At 41.9% G+C, this 26,255-nt stretch overlaps 2 protein-coding genes across 4 annotated transcripts in view; one reads left to right on the top strand and one right to left on the bottom strand.

The window, feature by feature from the left end:
- The window catches only part of ATP4B (ATPase H+/K+ transporting subunit beta), a 290,606-nt gene that overhangs the window by 58,389 nt on the left and 205,962 nt on the right, over positions 1-26,255 (bottom strand). The window lies entirely within an intron of this gene.
- The window catches only part of GRK1 (G protein-coupled receptor kinase 1), a 104,596-nt gene continuing 91,929 nt past the window's right edge, over positions 13,589-26,255 (top strand). Inside the window, exon 1 of the mRNA XM_063953096.1 lies at positions 13,589-14,290. Coding sequence (XP_063809166.1) covers positions 13,589-14,290 — 702 coding nt within the window. The remainder of the gene's footprint in view (positions 14,291-26,255) is intronic.

Below are 26,255 nucleotides of genomic sequence, written 5' to 3'. Positions count from 1 at the left end.
CAGTTTTTGGTGGGATTGTCCCGGGATTTAACATATTGTTCCAGATCCCGGACCAAGAACATATTGTTCCACTGTGGTCTGTGGCTGCCCTTCCTGTGATAGCTCTCTCTACCTGGTCCAGCTCCGCTGCCATAGGCCGCAGCACTTCTATTCCCAGCCAGGATTGCAGCTCCGCCTCCACTTGGCGCAGGCACACCAAGACTGGCACCATCTTAGATCCATTTAGCTTGCATTGGCTTGGTGTCTTCTCACTGAGTCCCCGCAGTGAGCAGAGAGAGGAGAGGAGCCCTAGGAGGACTACCGGCTTCCACTGCGTTGCGTGCACTGCTGACACCTGTGTCATATGACCCATCGCTGACACATGCCTAATTTACTGACTGTAAATGCCTAACTTTACTGAGTCACTGTCAGGAAATGGAATGGACCATGGGATGGGTTTGGAGTCGGCACCATTTGATCGTGTGACCAACTGAGAGAGAGGAAAGGTCTTTGGACACTAGGCTAGACGGAGGCTGTGTGATGGCTGTTTGTGCTTGCGCTTATGGTGTGGAATATCCAATTAATTCCGGTAAAACATTGGGTGCGATTTTTCCCGATGTTTCACCGATTTTTTTTTTACATGCTATCCCGATTGATTGTAAAAAAAATGCCCTTTCTCCTGAAAACACACTGGTTCAGTGAAACCTGTGTGTTTTCAGTAGAAACAGACCCATTTTCAAACGAAAATGGGACTGTTTCTGGGAGGAAAAACAAAATCCCAGATGACCGCAGACAACCTGCAGCGTCCCATGCCCGCTGCAGCAGCAGCAGGCTGAGATTGCAGGCATGGCACCACAGCCGGGAATCTGCAGCTGCCACTCAGCAAGGTGATCCCGGTGGGAAAGCAGGGAGCAGAGCCGGGACCTGCACCCCCCCCTCTCCCCCACCCCCCGGCAGCGGTCACATGACGGGGGAGCGGCCAGCAGCCAACACCCGGTGCAGCATCAGGTAACCCCCAATAAGCCACTGCTCGTGCTGGCTTATCGGGGCTAATAGGATAGCCCCCGGTGGGACAATTAACCCCGGTAAATTACCAGGGCTAATTGGATATCCCCCATTGAGTGTATGTTGGTGAATTTTGGTGACTTTAAATGTAAAATTAAACACATAGGAAGCTGTAAAATTAAACACATAGGAAGACCCCTGCAATTCTGGACACCGGACAAAGGACCATAGATGATTGACAGGCAGAAGCGTTCGCAGGGCGGCCGCTGCAACTGGGAAAATTGCCATCCTGCGGCTGCTTTTGCAGCCTGGCTGTGGAGGCAGAGGGGCATCCACTAATTAGTGATGCAATAGCAATCGAATTGTGAATGCATCGCTGCCAGGTAATTGCATGCTGGGCAACCCCCAGCATGCAATCGCAGCCAGTTAAAGTTTTGCTAAAATAGTAAAACTGCAACTAAAGCTGAATGAGATCCACAGTCTCCTCAGCAGTCACTGAAATCAGAGTCAGACTGTGACATCAGATAGACTCATAGTGGTTGTATTGGCAACACTGCCATGTGTCCTTCATAATTTTGCTGTGCATCACATGTTGTTAAACACAATTTTTCCATTAGCTGATGTGGAAGATGTAGTGGTAGCCTATTTTAGTATTTCTTCTTCAAGTTCTTCAGAAAATGCAACCATGTCTACAAAGCAGACTGTCACTCCTCATACTATGCCACAAAAAAAAATTGAAAGGTACACTTCTTTCAACAAAGGTTGGTTGAAAGACAAAGACTTTGCTAAATGGCTTGTTATGGAAAACGACTTTACAGCAAAATGTATCATTTGCCCCATTACATTTGTCCCATAAACATATTCAGTCAGAACTACAGCGGCATCAGAATCATGACTACTTTCCTGGTGTAGAAACAGACATCTGAAGAAGACACCGTCACAAGAGCTGAAGTTGCATCTTTGTATGACAATGTGAAACATGCTCAAAATTATAATTTACTGGATTACCAAATGAAATTGAACCATTCTTTGTTTCCCAACAGTAAGATAGTAGCAAAAATTTTGTGTGGCAGAACCAAGACAGAAGCTATCTCTTGGAATGTTGTTGGTCCATACAGTTAAGATGTCGTCGTAGTAGAACTTCACAAAGCGTTCTATTTTTCTGTGTCTTCTGATGAATCAAACCAAGTCAATATTAAAATTTTCCCATAGGCGGTGCAGAATTTTTATGTGAAACATGGAACATACAAAATACAAAGATGTTTTCTCAAATAAGCGCAAACACATACATATCCTGATAGTCTTTTGTTGTCCTTCTTCAATAATGGCAAAAGATGGTACCAGGACTTTAGCTTCAGATGTATGGTGAGATTTTCAGAAAATACCAATTCTTTATATTGCCACAGCCATTAGTGGTGTATCTCAAATAAAAAGAAAGTTCATAGTGCAATATTGTCTTAAAATAAAATCAGGTATTTATTCACACTAAAAACTCACAATTGATAAAACAAAGAACAGCATATAACCATCAAAATGGTGGATAGTTCTTTAGCCTGGGGTCACACACGACCTCTAAATGGAACAGATCCGGACTATTCCACAGAAAGGAACCGTTTGTAGCTCACCCGACCAATCCACCGTACCAGCTCACACAGCCCAAAGCTTTTCGGACATCCAGGTCCTTCATCAGAGGCATAGTGAGCAGTTAAACAAAGCAGGTATAAATAACCAATGTAATTAACATTATGAGGAACAGGTGTATTCAAAATTAACATTCATCCGTGATTTTGCCGTGACCGGAAGTGTGTCGCTCAATCCACCGGAAGCGGAAGTGACGTTTCTGCGTGTCATCATCCGGAAGCAGGAAGTTCCGGTTTTTTGCGTGTCATCATGCGTTCCACAACCTCCGTTCACGGAAGTGAATCTTCACCACAGTTCATTTCATTACGAAAATGTCCAATAACATCAAATTTCATCCAATAAGATATAAAACATAGAAAGATATGAGGAGAGGTTAAAACATATAAATAGAAAACAACATTATAAAAACCATTTCAACTCAAACTCTGAATTCAGCCCTTTAGGAATTAGCGTTTTCAATTTAAAAATCCATTGCATTTCTGCTTTGGCTAGCCGGATATCAATATCCTTACTTCTCCATGTAGGGCTAATAACTTGAATCCCCCAGAAGGATTTCAAGAATTTTGGATTACAATTATGACAATTTTTAAAATGTGAAGAAACAGAGTGAGTGACAAGTCCTTTTTTTATATTGTAGACATGCTCAGCTAGTCTTATTTTAAGGTTTCTCGTTGTTTTGCCAATATAGGTAAAACCACATTCACATTGTAAAGCGTAGATAACATTTTTCGTGTTACACGTAATGAACTCCCGAATTTGATAAGAAGTTTCGTTAACTACAAATTCTTTAATTTTACTAGCACCTTTCGTAGTACGGCACATTACACATAATCCACATCTGTGGAAACCATGACTACGAGTGCTAGACCTATTTGATATATTCAAAGCGCTGTGAACCAATTTATCTTTAATGTTAGCTGATCTCCGATAAATAAAAGACGGTTTATTGGGGATTTTGGACCCAATAATTGGGTCCTCCTTTAGTAGATCCCAATGTTTTCTAAAAACAGATTCTATTTCTTTATGTTGGGAGTTAAAACCACATATAAAAGACCACTCATGTTTATTTGTAACGTTCACATTGAATTTTGGTGTTAAAAGAGAACTACGTTGAAGCTTAGTAAAGGGGGGTACTCACGGAGCGATCGCTGCTTAAAATCTAAGCAATCTGACTAGATTGCTTAGATTTTAAGCACGATCGCTCCGTGTGTAGCCCCCTCAGCGATAGCGATGCGCAGCCCCGCGCATCGCTGTCGCTGCTAGATTGGCCTGCATGCAGGCCAATCTAGCGGGTCGCTCACTTCACCCGCTGGGTGAAGTGAGCGGCCCCCCCGTCTCCCCCCGCACGCTCAGCACAGATCGCGCTGTGCTGAGCGCCGGGAGAGATGTGTGCTGAGCGGTTTGCTCAGCACACATCTCTCTGCCATCGGCCAGTGAGTACTGGCCTTTACTCTATCTTGCACTTCTACAATCTTATCCTTGTTATATCCTTTATCTATAAAATGCTGACTCATTTCCTTCATTTGATCGTTACATATTTGAGTTTCTGTACTATTACGCTTAACACGTAGAAACTGACTAAAAGGTACACTGTCCAGCCAATTACTATGATGTTGGCTGGACTTGTCTATGTAACTATTAGAGTCAGTAGGCTTCCTGAATACCTTTGTATGTAATTTACCATCTTTGGTGTATAAAACTAAATCTAAAAATGATATTTCACATTGGCTAATAGAAAAGGTTAATTTGATATTAAATTCATTTGAGTTTAAATCATTACAAAAGGTTAATAGGTCATCTTCTGTACCTTTCCAAATAAATAACACGTCATCAATAAAACGTTTCCAGGACACCAGGCCCGCCCCAAGATCTCCATCTTTCCAGATAGTGAGATCCTCCCAGTAGGCCATATATAAATTGGCATAACTGGGGGCGAACCTGGTGCCCATGGCGGTGCCAATCTGTTGGATGTAATAAACCCCATCAAAATAAAAATAATTATTCATTAAAATGAATTTAATTGCTTTAATAATAAATATTTTAATATTATTGGAAAGTTCAGATTTTTCTAAAAAATATTCCACAGCTAAAATTCCTTTATCCATGTTAATAATAGTATATAGGGTTGATACATCACAACTTGCCAGAAAATAATTATCATTCCATTCTACCTGGTCTACAATTTGAAGAACATCTGTGGTATCCTTTAAAAAAGCCTTTGTAGTTTTCACTAATGGTTGTAGATAAAAGTCAACAACTGCGGACAAGTTTGAAGTGATGCTGTTAGTTCCAGCTATAATAGGTCTCCCGGGAGGGTGGAGGGGGTCCTTATGGATTTTGGGGAGCACATATATAGTGGGAATAGATGGATATTTTATATTAATAAATTCATGTTCAGATTTCGTTATCGCACCATTCATTAGTGCTTCATCAGTGAGAGTTTTTAGTTCATCAATAACTCTATTAGTGGGGTCATTTCTCACTTTCTTATAAGTCCCATTATCGTTTAATTGCTTCATTATTTCACCTATATATTGCTCTTTATCCATAAGGACCACCCCTCCACCCTTGTCTGCAGGTTTAATAATCAGATGTTCATCTTCTCATAGAGACTTTAGTGCCAACCATTCATTTCGGGTTAGATTACATTTCTTCCTTCTTTTATTTAGAATTAATTCTACATCCTTATTTACCATTTTATTAAAACATTCTATATAATTTCCTTTTAAATAAGTGGGATAAAAAGTGGATTTTGGGCGAAACCTGGAAACCACTTCTTCTACTGGTTCAGTACTTCCTTCTTCATTAGTTTTGGAAACAAAGAATTTTTTAACAGTGAGTTTCCTAATATATTTATTTAAATCTACAAAGAACTCAAATGGGTCAATTTGGCTAGTGGGTGCAAATTTCAACCCCCGCTTTAATACTTTCTCTTCATCCGGAGTTAGTAAATGCTTACTCAAATTAAATATTTTAATAGTATCCTTTTCTCTATTTATTGAAGCACTAATGAATGGTGCGATAACGAAATCTGAACATGAATTTATTAATATAAAATATCCATCTATTCCCACTATATATGTGCTCCCCAAAATCCATAAGGACCCCCTCCACCCTCCCGGGAGACCTATTATAGCTGGAACTTACAGCATCACTTCAAACTTGTCCGCGGTTGTTGACTTTTATCTACAACCATTAGTGAAAACTAGAAAGGCTTTTTTAAAGGATACCACAGATGTTCTTCAAATTGTAGACCAGGTAGAATGGAATGATAATTATTTTCTGGCAAGTTGTGATGTATCAACCCTATATACTATTATTAACATGGATAAAGGAATTTTAGCTGTGGAATATTTTTTAGAAAAATCTGAACTTTCCAATAATATTAAAATATTTATTATTAAAGCAATTAAATTCATTTTAATGAATAATTATTTTTTTTTGATGGGGTTTATTACATCCAACAGATTGGCACCGCCATGGGCACCAGGTTCGCCCCCAGTTATGCCAATTTATATATGGCCTACTGGGAGGATCTCACTATCTGGAAAGATGGAGATCTTGGGGCGGGCCTGGTGTCCTGGAAACGTTTTATTGATGACGTGTTATATTTTTGGAAAGGTACAGAAGATGACCTATTAACCTTTTGTAATGATTTAAACTCAAATGAATTTAATATCAAATTAACCTTTTCAATTAGCCAATGTGAAATATCATTTTTAGATTTAGTTTTATACACCAAAGATGGTAAATTACATACAAAGGTATTCAGGAAGCCTACTGACTCTAATAGTTACATAGACAAGTCCAGCCAACATCATAGTAATTGGCTGGACAGTGTACCTTTTAGTCAGTTTCTACGTGTTAAGCGTAATTGTACAGAAACTCAAATATGTAACGATCAAATGAAGGAAATGAGTCAGCATTTTATAGATAAAGGATATAACAAGGATAAGATTGTAGAAGTGCAAGATAGAGTTACTAAGCTTCAACGTAGTTCTCTTTTAACACCAAAATTCAATGTGAACGTTACAAATAAACATGAGTGGTCTTTTATATGTGGTTTTAACTCCCAACATAAAGAAATAGAATCTGTTTTTAGAAAACATTGGGATCTACTAAAGGAGGACCCAAGTATTGGGTCCAAAATCCCCAATAAACCGTCTTTTATTTATCGGAGATCAGCTAACATTAAAGATAAATTGGTTCACAGCGCTTTGAATATATCAAATAGGTCTAGCACTCGTAGTCATGGTTTCCACAGATGTGGATTATGTGTAATGTGCCGTACTACGAAAGGTGCTAGTAAAATTAAAGAATTTGTAGTTAACGAAACTTCTTATCAAATTCGGGAGTTCATTACGTGTAACACGAAAAATGTTATCTACGCTTTACAATGTGAATGTGGTTTTACCTATATTGGCAAAACCACGAGAAACCTTAAAATAAGACTAGCTGAGCATGTCTACAATATAAAAAAAGGACTTGTCACTCACTCTGTTTCTTCACATTTTGAAAATTGTCATAATTGTAATCCAAAATTCTTGAAATCCTTCTGGGGGATTCAAGTTATTAGCCCTACATGGAGAAGTAAGAATATTGATATCCGGCTAGCCAAAGCAGAAATGCAATGGATTTTTAAATTGAAAACGCTAATTCCTAAAGGGCTGAATTCAGAGTTTGAGTTGAAATGGTTTTTATAATGTTGTTTTCTATTTATATGTTTTAACCTCTCCTCATATCTTTCTATGTTTTATATCTTATTGGATGAAATTTGATGTTATTGGACATTTTCGTAATGAAATGAACTGTGGTGAAGATTCACTTCCGTGAACGGAGGTTGTGGAACGCATGATGACACGCAAAAAAACGGAACTTCCTGTTTCCGGATGATGACACGCAGAAACGTCACTTCCGCTTCCGGTGGATTGAGCGACACACTTCCGGTCACGGCAAAATCACGGATGAATGTTAATTTTGAATACACCTGTTCCTCATAATGTTAATTACATTGGTTATTTATACCTGCTTTGTTTAACTGCTCACTATGCCTCTGATGAAGGACCTGGATGTCCGAAAAGCTTTGGGCTGTGTGAGCTGGTACGGTGGATTGGTCGGGTGAGCTACAAACGGTTCCTTTCTGTGGAATAGTCCGGATCTGTTCCATTTAGAGGTCGTGTGTGACCCCAGGCTAAAGAACTATCCACCATTTTGATGGTTATATGCTGTTCTTTGTTTTATCAATTGTGAGTTTTTAGTGTGAATAAATACCTGATTTTATTTTAAGACAATATTGCACTATGAACTTTCTTTTTATTTGAGATACACCACTAATGGCTGTGGCAATATAAAGAATTGGTATTTTCTGAAAATCTCACCATACATCTGAAGCTAAAGTCCTGGTACCATCTTTTGCCATTATTGAAGTAGGACAACAAAAGACTATCAGGATATGTATGTGTTTGCGCTTATTTGAGAAAACATCTTTGTATTTTGTATATGCCATTGGGATTATTGTGAAGAATCCCTTTTTCTCATAGCTGCACCACTGTTTATTATTTTTTGCGCAATAAGGAAAATCATTTGTTTGTGAAACATGGAACATGTCAGAGACTACTTGACTTTTATGAAGATCCCAAAGAAACTCACAAAGACATTTTTTGTACAGTGAAGAACATAAGATACCTGAACCAGATAAGTTCATACAGCCTGACAATGCACTTGTGAATTATGGCAAGAAGAATTACGTTTTTATATTAAAAAAAGAAAATCCGTCCATCCTGAAAGCTAACTGCAACCACCATCTTATCGGATCTTGACCGCATCCCATCAAGAAGAACACCATCAAATATGGACTTAAATCCTTTCACTATTACATTGAAGCTTTGGTCCTAAATATCTATAGTGAGTTTGGTTCTTCAGTGTCAAATGTTGAGTTATTGAATTTGTTAACTTTGTTGAGTTCAAGGAAATACTGCAACATGTTCGTACAAAATGACTATCTCTGCTTGCTGCAATTGCTGGCCTGCTATTTAGTCATGTTTTTTGATGAATTGTGAAGAAGGCTGTTCAAGAGTACTCTGGCAGTTTGTAGCCCCAGATGGAGAGCATGATGCTGAAAGTGACCATTCCCTTCCTGAGTGCCACCTATGTTTTCTGCAGCCCATCTTGCCTGTATTTAAACCAGCTTTTGGAAAACTGGAAGACAGCCCATTGCTCCTTGTTCAGCTGGACAGAATCTAAAGGGATCTTAAGAGCAAGCCAGAGAGCAGAAAACAAGATCAATTCTTTAGAACAATAGTTCAGGAATTTTTTTTACAAAACTGAAATGCTGAGAGGTCAGATTTTGGAAGAGAGGCAGAGTATTTCTTGGAATGGTGCATCAATTATTTGTCCAAATACTAGGACTTTTCTGAAATGTATGTATTCAATCTCCTTGCCAGTCACTTAAAGAACATCAGAGAGATCTTTGTATGCCATGGAGAAATGTTTCAGTGCTCGCAGACAAACCAAACCTTAACCTGAATTAGGACCAGCTGTACAACGAGTTTTGTGACTTCAGTCAGCATACCTCGGACTTGACAAAAGTAAAGCAGGAGACCAGATTTCGGTAGATTTCTTCAAGCGCCAGACCACTATTGACGTCTCCTATTCCCAACTGCTGAGACTGATATCATTCATATTTTCAGTTCCCACCAGTAACTCATATGCTGAAAGAATCTTCAGCATCATGAAGAATCAGTGGTCGGATGAAAGAAACCTGATGTCCATGGGTTTAGTGAAGTTAGAGCTTAAGTTTGAAGTTTAGAGGTTTAGTGAAGTTAGAGCTTAAGGTGAACTTTTCTGAAAATTGTATTGCATTTTTATATTTGCTAAAAGATAAAGACAGTGAAGAACTGCTGAAGGCAGCACAAATAAATACAAATTATGTGTGAAATTGTCCAGCCCTGGTACTTTTGAAAGGTGGCAACACTAGGCCAAAGAATAAAAATAAATCACCTACAGTATGTACTCCCAAAATTCATGTTCATTCTATTGTATAAATTTCATCTGTTGTATTTATTCCTCTTCTGCATTAAGTCTTCCTATATCACTAGTCCTAATCCAGCAACTACCATCTCTTATGAGACAGACCAAAACTGCTGTAAAATACTGACAAATACAGTATACAGTATATTAGACAGCACTATGTTAAACAGAGAAGCAAAAGTGAAACTCAAAGCCTTCATCCCTGTAATGTCACTCCTCTGTGGAATTACCTGTTGCAGTGCTACATTTACATTTTCAGAATTATACCACAGATACATCTCTTTAAGTATATGATTGTCTATCCTTCGATGTGTGGCTAAATACTTTATTTTCCAGCATGGCTCAGCTATGTGTGCAGCATATGTAGCATAGTCCGAGGGCATGATGCTAGCAGCACAATAGGTACAGAGATAAACCTTCATATATAAGATATCAACAGAATTTATGTCACATCCCACTGTGTGTATAACAGTAGTATCAAAATAACTAACATATGTGAGAACATAATATCTGTACCTCAGTTGCTCTGTAAAACACACTACACAATGCCTGCACTAATCCTGAGATTCTGTTTTATATATGTCTGCAAAGACTGTAATCCTATTTTCGCTACAATGAAAGAACTGACCTGTCAAGATGAGTCCTGGGCTGTTCTGTACGTTTCAAAGGGTGTGTGAATATGTACAAAGACACACATACACACAAACATGCACATATGCTAAGTGCCTTGACTCCTATTGGAGAAAGAGCGCTATATAAATAAAATTATAATTATTATTAGTATGTGTGAATATTATATATATATATATATATATATATACACATATATATATATATACTGTATATGTATAATATATATATATACTGTATATGTATTATATATATATATATATATATATATATATGACCTACACATTGTATGGCCTTTACAAATACACAATGGCAGAGCCGGCCATAGGCATAGGCAAACTAGGCAATTGCCTAGGGTATTTGATATGCCTAGGGGCATCAGCAGCTTCTGCTGAATAAAATGATATGCGGCATGCCTATATTCTGTGTGTAGCATTTCATATGCAGATACAGCCACAGTCTCACACAGTATATAGGCATGCTGCATATCATTTTAATCAGCAGAAGCTGCTTGTGCACACTAGCCACATAGCAATGCAAATAAGATGCATTTTCCTAAAAAAAGGTGTGCCCGATGTTAGCATTGAGGCAATATTTATGAGGACACATCCATACCTCCCAACATGACCCTCTCCAGGAGGGACAGAATGCTCTGCTCCTGCACTTCCCTCTTGATGTATGATTGCCGTCACCTGTGGGGAAACACCTCTCTTATCCATTTACCTGTTCAACACAGGTGCCGGCAATCATAAATTGAGAGGGAAGTCCAGGAGCAGAGCATTCTGTCCCTCCTGGAGAGGGTCATGTTGGGAGGTATGCACATCTGTATCCAAGCAGAGGCAGAGGTCACAGTGTTAGTGGTAGTGTGAGTGCTGTGTGCATGTGAGTGGATTGGTTGTGCAGTAGTGTTCGGAATATGTGTAAGGAGCATTATGTGTGTCATGTAAAAATGCATTAATAATGTGCAACATATGTGTAAGGGGCACTATGTGTGTCATTATGTGTATAAGGGCATTAATAATGTGCGGCATATGTGTAACAGGGTACTACTGTATGTGTGTCATTATGTGTATAGGGGCACTAATAATGTGCAACAAATGTGTAGAGGGCACTATGTGTGTCATTATGTGTATAAGGGCATTAATAATGTGCGGCATATGTGTAACAGGGTACTACTGTATGTGTGTCATTATGTGTATAGGGGCACTAATAATGTGCAGCAAGTGTGTAGGGGGCACTATGTGTGTCATTATGTGTATAAGGGCATTAATAATGTGCGGTATATGTGTAAGGGACATTATGTGCAAAAGGGCATTAATAAAGGTTGTCATAATGTGTAAGGCGCATTATGTTTATAAGGACATTAATAAGGTGTCTCATATGTGTAAGGGGCATTACTGTGTGGAATGTGTGTAAATGCATTACTAATGTGTGGCATTATGTGTATAAGGGCCCTCATTGCGAGTTGTTCGCTCGTTAGTGGTTTTCACAACGGAGCAATTTGTCGCAAACTGCGCATGCGCAAAGTTCGCAGTGCGCCTGCGCCAAGTAAATTTGCCAAAAAGTTAGGTATTTTACTCACGGCTTAACTAAGAAATTTCTTCGTTCTGGTGATCGGAGTGTGATTGACAGGAAGTGGGTGTTTCCGGGCGGAAACTGGCCGTTTTATAGGTGTGTGCGGAAAAACGCTGCCGTTTCTGGGAAAAACGCGGGAGTGGCTGGAGAAACGGGGGAGTGTCTGGGCGAACGCTGGGTGTGTTTGTGACGTCAAACCAGGAACGAAACTGACTGAACTGATTGCAGTGGCAGAGTAAGTCCCGAGCTACTCAGAAACGGCAAAGAAATTCCTATTCGCAATTATGCGAATCTTTCGTTCGCAATTCTGTAAAGCCAAGATTCACTCCCAGTAGGCGGCGGCTTAGCGTGTGCAAAGCTGCTAAAAGCAGCTAGCGAGCGAACAACTCGGAATGAGGGCCAAGGTTCTCTACTATGTGGTGTTGCGTATAGAAAGGGCACCACTGTGTCGTCTAATGTGAATAAAGAGCAATAGGGTGTGGTGTAATGTGAATAAGGAGCAATTCAGTGTGATGTAATGTGAATAAGGGGCTCTACTGTGAGGAGTAACGTTTATAAGGTAAAGTGATACTACTGTGGGATGTAATATGAATTATGGACACTATCGCATGATCATATGTGAATAAAGTTGCAGTACTGTGTGGCGTAATTGGAATTGAGGTTATTGTGTGGCCATGCCCCTTGCCAGTAAAAACACACCCCTTTTTGGGCTGTGCGCCAAATGTGCGAACTGTTCCTGTTTAAAATATAGGGGGTACAAGGTCAGAGGCGGAACCAGCGGTGGTGCTAGGGGGCACCAGCCAAAATCTTGCCTAGGGCATCATATAGATTAGGGCCGGCTCTGCACAATGGGGTAGATTTACTAAGGCTTCTAAAGATGCTAAAAAATGAGAAGTGATGCTTTTGTCCATAGCAAGCAATCAGATTCTAGCTAACGTTCCTCTATGTATTCTAGAAAATTATAGACATAATCTACCTCTACAAGTCACAAAGAAAATATATGCATTTCTGTTGGCTTGCAATCTCCCTCATTATCTTCATGAGAAGCATTGATACAGGTATGACTTAAATAACATATATGGATTTGAAAGAGAAAGTTAAGATTTTACTTTTTATTAACCAAAATAAAGAATTAATTTTAAACTTAAACATTTATCTTGCAAACTAGCTCAGCAATGATCTTCGTAATATTTGTTATATGTTGTTCAGAGTCACACACTACAGCAGAAAGAATACATTATATTCCTAGGAGCTAATGATAGAGAGAGAGAGAGAATAAGAGTCGAATTATCTGCCTAAGTGGATAAAGAGTTTACAGAGGTGTTGACTCAGGGGTATTAGTCACTCACCTGTCATTTAGCTATCTCTTCTAATAAGACATTCTTGTATTATATGACACAGGATATGGATTACTATTTTACATCTCAGATAATTTACACTGCAGACTGATTCCTTTATTTGCTTTTATTTGTTTCAGGGTTTTCTTTTTTTTTTATTCAAGGATTTTATTTTCACCAGATGACATTTTGTCTACTATCTCTTTATGTATAATATCATGGACTAGCTATACCCAATTGATGACCTTAGTCTATAATTCTAGCTTGATCAAAGGGATTTTGCTAAGCCTGCATGCACTGACTGCAGTGGGCAGAACTTCCTTTCAGTCAAGATTTGCTTTCTCAAGCTACCAAGTGGTTCATGTTTGGTTCAGGAGACTAAACAATCAAAGATGGATTTTGGGGCACTGGAAACAGTGGTTGCCAATTCTGCATATATTACAGCACGTGGTAGTTTTGATGGGGGCTTCAATCCTCAAATTACCCGGAACAAGAAGTTTCGTGCCAGGCTTAAGTTGTCTCCACTATCGGAATGCGAATATCTGAAGGATCAGATTGATTTGGAATTTGAAAATATTTGTATAAAGCAGCCCATTGGCAAGAAGTTATTTCAGGAATTTTTGGGAACAGTTGATCAGTTCACTCCTGCAGTGGAGATCTGGGGTGATATTGAGGATTATGATGTTGCTGAGGATGAGGACCGCTTGCAAAAGGCTACACGTATCATTAGTAAATATCTTGATACTCATTCAAAGTCATATTGTCACTATTTAGATGAAAAAGCTGTTGCACAAGTAACAGAGAACTGTAGCAAGGTCCCAGATGGACTCTTTAAACATCTACTTCAGTCTACCTTGGATTATTTAAAGGAAAATGCATTTCAGCAGTATAAGGAAGGCAACTATTTTTCAAAATTCCTTCAATGGAAACGGCTAGAAGCTCAGCCTGTTGGAGAGGACTGGTTTATGGACTTTAGAATTCTTGGAAAAGGTGGATTTGGGGAAGTATCTGCTACCCAAATGAGAGCAACAGGCAAAATGTATGCCTGTAAGAAACTCAACAAGAAGCGCCTGAAGAAGAGGAAGGGATTTGAAGTAAGCCTTTGATTCTGCATACCTAAAACAGTCAAATGATCCAGTTTCATTTAAACTAGAACAGATTTGTAGGCATGTGTCTTGGAGCATTATGATTGGCTGAAGTTCATATGAGCAGATTGCTTGATAGGCTTAGACATTTGAAGGTCATGCTTAATCACACTTAGCAGGATGTTTATGGCTTCTTACTACAAAATTGTTTTCTTAAATATTTACAGGCAACTTCAACTACTATTATACTACATGTAATTCATTCTAAAACACATAAGTTTTGTGTTCGGAAGGTGAGGTGGTACAAAAGCTTCTTACGTCTAAACACTAGCATTCTTATGAACAGGATAAACTGTTTTTTTTTTTAGTACTTTTTAACCTCTTTACTGCTGAGGGTTTTCTCATCCCTTTGATTAGGTAATTTTTTTTTCACATTTGCACATCAATATCACTGATGTTTTTATATAGTACCAACACAATTATACCTTGTTTATTTCAGAAGATTATGTTTTCAAGAATATCCAATAGTCTTTTTACTCATTCTAACATCAAAAATGTTATAAACCAAATGTCCAAAAAAGTGTTTTTATTGAAATTTATTGAAAGTATACCAAAAGCAACATTATTTTTGTTCTGTGTTATATATACCAGAGAAATACTTTGTGGCTTCTGTTTTGCCAATAATCCACCTTTCCAAAAGAGTAAAAAGCAGTATTCTATGTTTAGGTTTTGATGAAAACATTTGCACTTGAAATGATTTTTTTTTGCTGTGTTTAAATGCTTACTGTGCATTGGCATACCCAACAAGACCTACTATTTTATAAACTACTATGACAACATACCACATTAAATGAGGAATCACTTTTTTTTCCCTTTAACACAAGATGGGGGAGAAATGGGCTTTAGATCTTCATCTGTGGATTTTTTAAAAAAAATATTTCAATTACTGTCTGGTGATCACGAGACAATAAGTACTAAGGGGGTACATTTTTTGAACGAGGAGACTCCCCTAATTCAAGAAATGGTGCCCCCATGGGTGTGTGGGCCAGTATGGTGGAGATAAGCACAGTGTGTTCTTCCCCCAGCTATGGAAAACTTTTTTTTTTCTGTACCGCTGGGTGAGTATGTCTGGTGATTACAGTTTATCACCAGAAAGTAGCTGCTAAGTGGGCAATATAAATTAAAATAGGGAACCTCACATTTACAGGTGTAATTATGGCAGTGATAGTGCACTTAGGCCCCTATGTACTAAGCCTCCTAACTGCAATGTTACAGGCTGCATTTGAAAAAAGGAAGTTAGGAGCTGGTTGCTCGGTACTTTATCTCTCTCCACTTTATCTCTCACCGAAGCTTAGTACATAGACCAATCTTTGTGCCCTCCCACCAATATACAGAAAATGTCTATATTCCGTAGCACAGGGTAATATGGCAATCACAAATAATCACCAAATAAGAGCTACTAGTGATCCACATACTTTGAGAGGGGTCTCTTCTTTTTTTTTTCCAATAATGGGTCCCCACAAAAGATGATGGTGTCACTATGGAGGTGAGAGAGCAAGTAGAATAAATATATATACATACATATATATATATATATATATATATGGAAAACATAAATGTTCCATAGCACAGGGTAACATTATCCAGTGATCATAGGTGATCACCAGAGAATAAGAACTAAGGGGACCCATCCTGTGCCGTCTTTTCGTATGGACTCAATGGGCACTTGCCAATGGGACCCAGGAGTATATGGGCCCTAGTCTGATAGCTGAGGGTCCCCTCTTTCCAGGGGTACCAGATTTTTGAAAATTGGCCCTAGGAAACCGGAGATATCCGACTTCAAAGCAGTGGTCCCCGTCAGAGCCTGTTAATTGCTCTTCCCAGCCAGATATCTCAGGATATGTCTGACTTAGAGTTTTACTGAGGGTAGATTCCAAAAGCTGGGATTCTCAACATTCAGTGGACACTGGCAGCTTGTCTCTACTATACTCAGAACCAGAGATATCAGCCTTCAAACAGCTAGTCCCTGCTCCAGCTCCACAAGCCTAATATGCAGTTTTATATATTCATCAGGGGATTGCTCTGGCTCCTGAACTCTGATCCCCAAGTCCCCAGTACCTTCTGAAAGGTGGGGCTCTCTAGTTTTTTATGCCATTCAAAGCTAAGAAATCTTTTTACAGGAACTTGAGATATCTGCAGTCAAGCAAGCTGCCCTCTCACCAGAAAATGATTAATATTAAGCCCACTCCACTATCGACCCCTCCCCTACGTATTAAACACCCCATACCACCATGGAAGTCATGTACTGGGGCCCCTTCATTCAGCCCAATGCCCCCTTCTACAGTTTAGTGTTCTCCCTCCCACCCCATATGTGCAGTAAAAGAGTGATTAGCAGAAATTACTGCTCCAGCACCTACATGCTGAGTGGAAGATAGAACACCCCCTACCACCCACGGGACATCAAAGTTGCCACTGATAGCACCCCCCACCCCTACCACTGGAGGATAGGTAGGGGCCCCAGTGTATTGCTGTGCCCAGGGGCCCACACTGCTGTTAAGACGGCCCTGGACCAATCATTTGAAAGCGGGAACCTTCCTCTTTCTAAAATAGGTGACCCTGAATTTATGGATGTCAGGTTGTGAGAAACCTTTCCCATCCCAGGACTCCATAATTTTTCAGTAGTGTAGTTAGCTTTGCCTGGTGATTACATGGTAAAAAGCTCTCTGGGGGAACATAGTTTGAAAGAGGGACTCCCCTCTTTCAAATGAGGTTGCCCCCATCCCCCTAGGTGTTGGGGGAGATAGAAGGAGGACTTGAGGAAATATCTATATCTGTGCTGGGAGCTCTGACCTTGGTGATCAAAGGATAGAAATGCATCAGATAAAGTGCACACATATTATTTATACCATGCTTTAAGCAATATGTGTATTAGCTTTTTCTTCATTTAAGAGAGATGTTTCCTAAGACTGCAACTAAAATATAAAAATAATATATATGCACAATTTAAATAAAGTTAGGAATAGGTTAGGTTAAAGTTACAGCATGCTCTTACATATTCCAAAGGGAATAAAGACGTAAAGCTACCACACCATCTCTCTCTCTCTCTATCTCTCTTTGGGGCTCATTCAGCAAGCCCCGCAGAAGTGCGGAAATCACTATTGCTGACTTCGTCACTTCTGCGAATGCGTGAGGTCTTAAACTGCAATTGCATGCGATTGCAGTTTTTAGAGCCGGCGGGGAGTGGTGATGTCGCGTCGACGCTGTGTTTTGTGGGTGTCGACGCACAGACGTGTCCGGATCATTTGCGGGGCGGGCCACGGCGGCTGCGTGACATCTCACGCAGTCGCTGCAACTCAAAAGATGGATGCCCTCCGACTGCCTTCACAGCTGGGCTGTGTGGGCAGGGGGCTACCCTAATCATGCGAGTGCATTGCTGTATAGTGAGGCACGCGCATGTAAGCGGGGGCAGGACCCGGCATACGGGGTAGACTTGCTGCCCTGTGCTGGGCGTCACCCGCATGTTAGAAAAAAGGGTCGTAGTTGTGCGATTTGTCACAGAACTACAACCCATGCTGAATTGGGCCCTTTATCTCTTAAATGAAAACAAAGAACATATTATTGCCCAGGAATTTGTCATTGTCATTGCACTGACCTGCTGCTCAGAAAGATGAATAGTATTTTTTCTGCATCTACTTGGATTCTGGAAAGTGATCTAATTTTTGCTGTGAATGGGGCTCATCCTCTAGTACTTCATGCCTTCTGTTCATACAAATTAAGGTGCTGGGTGCAAAATATGGATCTTGTGCTGCGGAGGCAAAATGCAAAACACACCTGTTTTAGAGTTGTGTGAGGGGTGCAGGATCGACCAAACTGTAATATGCTGTGTAAGGTTGGGTACACACCAGACAGACATGTCTGCAGGGACATGCGGTTAGGTAAATGGCTCAGGAGGAACCGGCTAGCACCAGAGCCAGATTTACACGCAATATATGAGCCAAAGGGTACATCTGGGCATTATACACGGGTGCAGAGGTATAAACTCCTGGAAATTTTATGAGTTTTGGTCAGAGAATTTCAGAAAAGGTAGGCAGGTGAAGCACTGCCTCACCTGTTATAGACTTTTTACTCCAGAGTTTTGACTATAACAATTATTATAATAAAATAAAGTAGATATTTCTAACATATTATTTGTATTTTTCATGTACTTTATACAGTCAAAACTTTGGTGCAAATGTTAGTATGACAGGCTCTGCCTCACCCCACTGCACGTCAGTGCATGTCAGTGGACCCGCCATTGCGCTGACAGAGCAGACGATTCAGATAAGTATACACACACCTACCAATAGCTTGATGGGTTTGTCAAGACACCCAGCTGGGTGGGCAGTTGAATTTGCCAGCCCAGCTATGATGTCACCCACTGCATCAAGTGTATGGGCAGGCAGAGGACCACCTGTATACACAGCCAGATGTTCTAATATATCTTTAGATATATCAGCTGTGTTGCCCAGCTGACACAATATGTCTGTGAATCACGTCGTTCACAGACATAAACTGGTGTACACATTCGCTGACGGGCTTGCACTATATTTGCTTGAACGGCTGATACATTGCTCAAAAAAATAAAGGGAACACTAAAATAACACATCCTAGATCTGAATGAATTAAATATTCTTATTAAATACTCTGTTCTTTACATAGTTCAATGTGCTGACAACAAAATCACACAAAAATTATCAATGGAAATCAAATTTATTAACCCATGGAGGTCTGGATTTGGAGTCACCCTCAAAATTAAAGTGGAAAAACACACTACAGGCTGATCCAACTTTGATGTAATGTCCTTAAAACAAGTCAAAATGAGGCTCAGTAGTGTGTGTGGCCTCCACGTGCCTGTATGACCTCCCTACAACGCCTGGGCATGCTCCTGATGAGGTGGCGGATGGTTTCCTGAGGGATCTCCTCCCAGACCTGGACTAAAGCATCCGCTAACTCCTGGACAGTCTGTGGTGCAACGTGGCATTGGTGGATGGAGTGAGACATGATGTCCCAGATGTGCTCAATTGGATTCAGGTCTGGGGAACGGGCGAGCCAGTCCATGACATCAATGCCTTCGTCTTGCAGGAACTGCTGACACACTCCAACCACATGGGGTCTAGCACTGTCTTGCATTAGGAGGAACCCAGGGCCAACCGCACCAGCATATGGTCTCACAAGGGGTCTGAGGATCTCATCTCGGTACCTAATGGCAGTCAGGCTACCTCTGGTGAGCACATAGAGGGCTGTGTGGCCCCCCCAAAAAATGCCACCCCACACCATTACTGACCCACTGCCAAACCGGTCATGCTGGAGGATGTTGCAGGCAGCAGAACGTTCTCCTTGGCGTCTGTCACATGTGCTCAGTGAGAACCTGCTTTCATCTGTGAAGAGCACAGGGCGCCATTGGCGAATTTGCCAATCTTGGTGTTCTCTGGCAAATGCCAAACGTCCTGCACGGTGTTGGGCTGTAAGCACAACCCCCACCTGTGGGCGTCGGGCCCTCATACCACCCTCATGGAGTCTGTTTCTGATCGTTTGAGTAGACACATGCACATTTGTGGCTTGCTGGAGGTCATTTTGCAGGGCTCTGGCAGTGCTCCTCCTGTTCCTACTTGCACAAAGGCGGAGGAAGCGGTACTGCTGCTGGGTTGTTGCTCTCCTACGGCCTCCTCCACGTCTCCTGATGTACTGGCCTGTCTCCTGGTAGCGCCTCCATGCTCTGGACACTACGCTGACAGACACAGCAAACCTTCTTGCCACAGCTCTGGATGAGCTGCACTACCTGAGCCACTTGTGTGGGTTGTAGGGAGGTCATACAGGCACGTGGAAGCCACACACACTACTGAGCCTCATTTTGACTTGTTTTAAGGACATTACATCAAAGTAGGATCAGCCTGTAGTGTGTTTTTCCACTTTAATTTTGAGGGTGACTCCAAATTCAGACCTCCATGGGTTAATAAATATGATTTCCATTGATAATTTTTGTGTGATTTTGTTGTCAGCACATTCAACTATGTAAAGAACAAAGTATTTAATAAGAATATTTCATTCATTCAGATCTAGGATGTGTTATTTTAGTGTTCCCTTTATTTTTTTGAGCAGTGTATATCGCCTACTATGTACCCAGCTTAAATAGAGTGGGCAGTGTTTGTCTTGCCTGTATAAAACAAATAAACACAAAAAAAACCTCCAGCATTCACTCCACTTGCACATTTGTTGCTGAGCTGCTGTTTGTACCTACAGTCTTCTGCGCAGGGGCTGTTTGGAAGCTTTAAGCCTCAGGGGCAAACACTCTCAAGTGTTCTCAGACTTCTCTACCTGTGAAGCACAACAGAAAAAATGGAGAAACAACAGGTGTTGTTTGTCTAAAGTGGATAGAGTTTATGGGGGTCATTCCGGCCTGGTTGCACGCAGGCTATTATTTGCACTGCTGCGACAAGGTAATTGCCGCCTACAGGGGAGGGGGGTAAGGGCTGTGCAGGGCTGCAATTGTTTGTGCAGAGAGCTGCACAAACAAAAAGTGTGTGCAATCCCTGCACAGCTCAGGACCTACTCATCCGCTGCGATGATCCGGCTTGGAGCTGACGTCAGGAACCCTCCTCTTCAACGGCTGGGCACACCTGTGTTTTTCCGGACACTCCTCGAAAACGGTGAGTTGCCGCCCAGGTCCACCTTCTACCTGTCAATCTTCTTGCATTCGCCGCTGCAAATGGCTTCTTCTTAAGGTCCGTCGCTACGTGGCGCCGGCTGTCGCCGGCGACCAATGTGCCTGCGCATTGCCACCCGCGTGTATGCGCAGTTCAGACCCGTTCGCATGGCTGCAAGAAATTGCAGCGTGCGAATGGGTCGGAATGACCCCCAATATACGGGATGCAGTTAATTTGCCGGCGGTAAGGATACCGATGCCAGAATCCCGACTGCTGACAATACCGACAGCCGGAATCTCGGCTCACAGTGGCTATTCCCATTTGTGGGTGTCCATGACACCCACAGAGTGGTAATACAACCTGTGGCGAGCGCAGCGAGCCACCGAGCCCGCCGCATGGCAAGTGCAAAGAGTTCCCCTGCCGGCATACTGACGGCCGGGATGCTGTTGTTAGTATACTGACAGCCAGCATCCCGACCGACGGTCAATCCATACAGAACCCTTACATACAATAAAAAAAAATTTTTGTCAAAGAGCTGCAGTATACCATACCACCCAAGTGTTCAGATTTTCGCGGGACACTCCCATTTTTTGGGGACTGTCTCGCTGTCCCACCCACGGACAGCAGTGTCCCGTGGTGGAGGAGGGGGGGCAGTTGGGAGGCTCCTGCACTCGCTGCCCTGCTTAGCAGAGCAGTGGTGAATAGACAGTGTGCGCATGCACATACAGCGTCTATATACAGAGACAGAAGGAATGGGGGCATGCCAGCAGCTCACCAAGCACTGGCCATGCTCCCATAATGAGGAGAAACAGGGGCCGTGGCTCGCGATCAAGGCATTATCACAAAGCCACGCACCCTTTCTATGAAGCCATGCCCCTTTCCCCCTGGCGGGCTCGGCGTCACCGCGTAGTAGTTCCTCCTTGTGATACAGTAAAGTTAGGAGGTATGGTATACTGTAAGCAAGTACAACACCTACCAGTCCCATCTGACAGAAACTATTCTAGTGAGCTCTATACAATACAAAGAGCACTCTAGTGACTGATGACCAATACAGGGCACATTCTAAGCACTGATGTAAAATTTAAAGTACACTCTCGTGACCTCTATACAATACATGAAGCATTATATTGATCTGTAGCAGAGATCATTCTCATACAGTAACATCTGTACCAGACAGCATTCTAGTGAGCATTTTAAAATATACAGAGCATTCTAGTGTGATGTCCTAATCCTCGTATAAACCATTTAGGGAGACATTTTTAACATAAAGATTAGAGTATGCTGGGAACAAAACCAAATGGACTGTTATTTGCCCTAATCTTGTTTATAAAATGTATGTAGTGAAGGGCATATATTCTGGTGCAACTAAGCTCTCCCACCGCGGAATTTCCCCTCTCTGCGATTCCGTTACCTGCTGCACGGTAACTACTCTACTCCCTCTGGCCGGCGCTGCCCTTCGCTCCCTGTAGGTCTCTCATCTGCCCCTCCGCATCTGAATCCCCATCGCCGCAGCCACTCTGCTCTCCGTGTTGACTCAACCGCCCTCCTCCTTTACTATTCTCTTGCACATGCGCATTTAGCACAGCATCCCGTCATGAATTAGGGCAGAAAGCCCCAAAACACCAGATCTCGGGAGTCTTTTTAATGCATACTACAGGATGCTGTTAGGATCCCGGCAGTCTGAATACCGACACTGCTCGCAATTACCACCACTCAAGAGAGCTAACCCCAGGGGGGGATGGGGGCGGGGGATAGGTAAGTTTTAGGCTGCAGGAGGATGGTTAGGGTTAGGCTGCTGGGAAGGGGAGTTAGGGTTAGGCACCCCCAGGGAGGGTTAGAGTTAAGCTGCGGAAGGTGGGGGTTAGGGTTAGGCACAACAGGAGGAGACCAACCCCTTCCACCGTGAGTGAAACGTCCCTGTTTCTTGAAGTTCCCCTCCTAGCATCTTTGTCTCTGGTGTATTCTGGGGCAAAATTCTTTAGAAGCCGGGGTACACAGCAGAACTGCACGGTCACATGGATGCGATTGTGGGGGTCATTCCGAGTTGTTCGCTCGTTGCCGATTTTCGCTATGCTGCGATTTGTTGCAAAATGCACATGCGCAAGGCACGCAGGGCGCATGCGCTTAGTTATTTAACTAAAAACTTAGTAGATTTGCTGTGGATCCTGCGGTGCTTTTCAGTCGCACTGCTGATCGGTGAGTGATTGACAGAAAAGGGGTGTTTCTGGGAGGTAACTGAGCGTTTTCCGGGAGTGTGCTAAAAAACGCAGGCGTGTCAGGGAAAAACGCGGGAGTGTCTGGAGAAACGGGGGAGTGGCTGGCCGAACGCAGGGCGTGTTTGTGACGTCAAACCAGTAACTAAATGGACTGAGCTGATCGCAATCTGTGAGTAGGTCTGGAGCTACCCCAAAACTGCAAAGAATTATTTATTAGCAGTTCTGCAAATCTTTTGTTCGCTATTCTGCTATGCTAAGATACACTCCCAGAGGGCGGCGGCCTAGCGTGTGCAATGCTGCTAAAAGCAGCTAGCGAGTGAACAACTCGGAATGAGGGCCCGTGTCAGCTAAAGTCCAGCTGGCTGCATACGCGCACGCAGGGGGGGGGGGGGGGATTCCGAGTACCTGGAACCCCCCGCCAGCCCGCCCGCCAATACCTCAGCGCAGCTGACTTTTTTTTAAAAAACATTTTCCTAGCCGGAGGAACTGAGGCTGCAGGCAGTATCTGCGACGCTGCTGCAGCCTCCTTATATTTATACTTTGATGAGCTGATTAACTGTAGGGGGAGCCGCAGCGCACGGTAACCGTGGCAGCTCCCAATGGGGCTTTCGTGCGGCACTGACTCTGACAGCAGGTCAGGAGGACAGTGTGGTCCAGAATTGCCGGGGGTGCCGGTAAGCGAGTGGACGGGAGCCGGGCGCGCGTGCGGGGAGAGAGCCTGGTGAGAAGAACTCACTTTTCCCCTTCTGTGATGTCCCGATAGCCACTGCAACTGTGAGTGATGAGTGTGTGCGGGTGCGGCTACAGAGGGAGGGTGGGTTCAGAGAGGGGGGCATGTTTAATAAATAGGCTATATATACCCGCACAGTGTAAATATAATATAATATATATATATATATATATATATATATATATATATATAGGGAAATAAACCAGCGGCACTCAAGGTCTTATGAAGCAGTAGAATTGTATTTAGACATCAATGAGAAGGACATCAACGTTTCGGGGAGTTAAACCCCTTTACCTCACATCTTGATAAAGGGGTTTAACTCCCCGAAACGTTGATGTCCTTCTCATTGATGTCTTAATACAATTCTACTGCTTCATAAGACCTTGAGTGCCGCTGGTTTATTTCCCTATATCCTGATCCAATACTGAGGGCACCTGGGCAACCATCACCCACATCAAAAGGAGTGCCGGGCTGCATTTACACGGTGTGTATATATATATATATATATATATATATATTATACATATATACAGTGTGTGTGTGTGTGTGTGTGTGTGTGTGTGTGTGTGTGTATATATATAAAAATATAAAAATATATATATATATTTTATATATATATATATATATATATATATATATTATAGAGAGAGGCTCTATATGTATATACATTGTTTACATATACTGTGCATGTATATATAACCCATCTATTAAATCCCCCCCCCTCTGAACCCCCCCCACCCACACATCACTCAGTCACACAGCTTATATATATATATATATTCACCCTTTGAAGAAGTCAGCTGTGACGAAACGCGTTGGGCTCCCTGTGGTGACCCCCCTGTGCCTATTTTAAAAGTTAAGTTATAATTCCATATTATTATTTTTACTGAGATTTTTTACTGAGACATTTGTAACCTCCGGATTTTACTAGTAGTTTTATGGTGTAAACCTACCTTTATGTGATTAATAAAACTTGTTTGTATCATTTTATAGTTTTTTGGCTTTTAAATCAATCTTTTAACAATTGCATTTTAAATTACACCAGTCGCCGGTACCCTTATTCCCCCCTTTTTTAAGTTTTCCCAGCAGTCCTGTACCAGTACTGCATTTTTAAGGGTTGGCAGACACCTTTGGTAAGGTCGCGTGTTTTTTAATAGCAATTTATTTACTTCATTTTTACATTTTACTGAGAACCCACCTCACAAGTGGCGCTGTGTCAATTCCCTTCTCTATATATATATATATATATATATATAATTTTCAACGTGCGGCACTCAGCTATGTAAAGAAAATACACTGGAAACCAGTAGCGTATAACAACGTTTCAGTGCCCGAAGCACTATCGTGCCGCACGTTGAAAATTATATGTGTGTACAGCCGTACATGTGAGGGCACCAGCGCAGCAACCGTGTAACCGAGGAGTGCCGGCCCTATGCTTCTATATATATATATATATATATATATATATATATATATATATATAAGATCCATCAGGAAAATGGGCTCCTTCCTTCCCTCATACCGTCCGTCATCAGCTGCCGCATCTTTGCCTACACCTCCCGCCTACCCTGCACAGCCACTCAAGTCTTCCAGGACTGCTGAGAGCCCCTACACCAGCTGCTGCACATTATAGAGAGCCTGGCCGGAGACATGATGCGGCCTCCTCCAGAGACCTCCAGCCTCCAAGTAACTGCTCTCCAAAGCACCTCTCTGAGTGCAAGCTCTTCTTCCCAGTCTCATTCTGCTGCTCACATCTCTCTCTCGCTCCCCATGCCTGTATCTCTCGCTCCCCCATGCCTCTTTCTCCACCTCTCTCTCTCCCAGCCCCTCCCTATCCCCATTACATCTCACTCTCTCTCTCCCCATGCCCCTCTCACTCCCCATGCCTCTCGCACTCTCCCCATGCTCCTTATCTCTCTATCAATTTAAAAAAATAATAATAATAATATATATATATATATATTTATTTGCAGTGGGTTGGGAGTTTCCATACATGTGAAATCTTATATATATATATATATATATATATATATATATACATACCTCTTCTCAAATCACGACACTGGAGACAGGTTCAATGCAACAAAGGCTTGTATTGCAGGTAGACGCACGTTTCAGAGCTTCCGCTCCGTCCTCAGTACCATACAAGATCTTGTATGGTACTGAGGACGGAGCGGAAGCTCTGAAACGTGCGTCTACCTGCAATACAAGCCTTTGTTGCATTGAACCTGTCTCCAGTGCCGTGATTTGAGAAGAGGTGTATGTTGTATTACACTGGCACGGGGACCTGTTGTGACCTTAGAATAGGAGTGCCGGCTGCTATGGACAGTATATATATATATATA

The sequence above is a fragment of the Pseudophryne corroboree genome, chromosome 2 (assembly GCF_028390025.1).
Source record: "Pseudophryne corroboree isolate aPseCor3 chromosome 2, aPseCor3.hap2, whole genome shotgun sequence".
Taxonomy (NCBI): Eukaryota; Metazoa; Chordata; class Amphibia; order Anura; family Myobatrachidae; genus Pseudophryne; species Pseudophryne corroboree.
The sequence above is the reverse complement of the archived record's forward strand: the minus strand, read 5'-3'. Positions and strand labels throughout refer to the sequence as shown.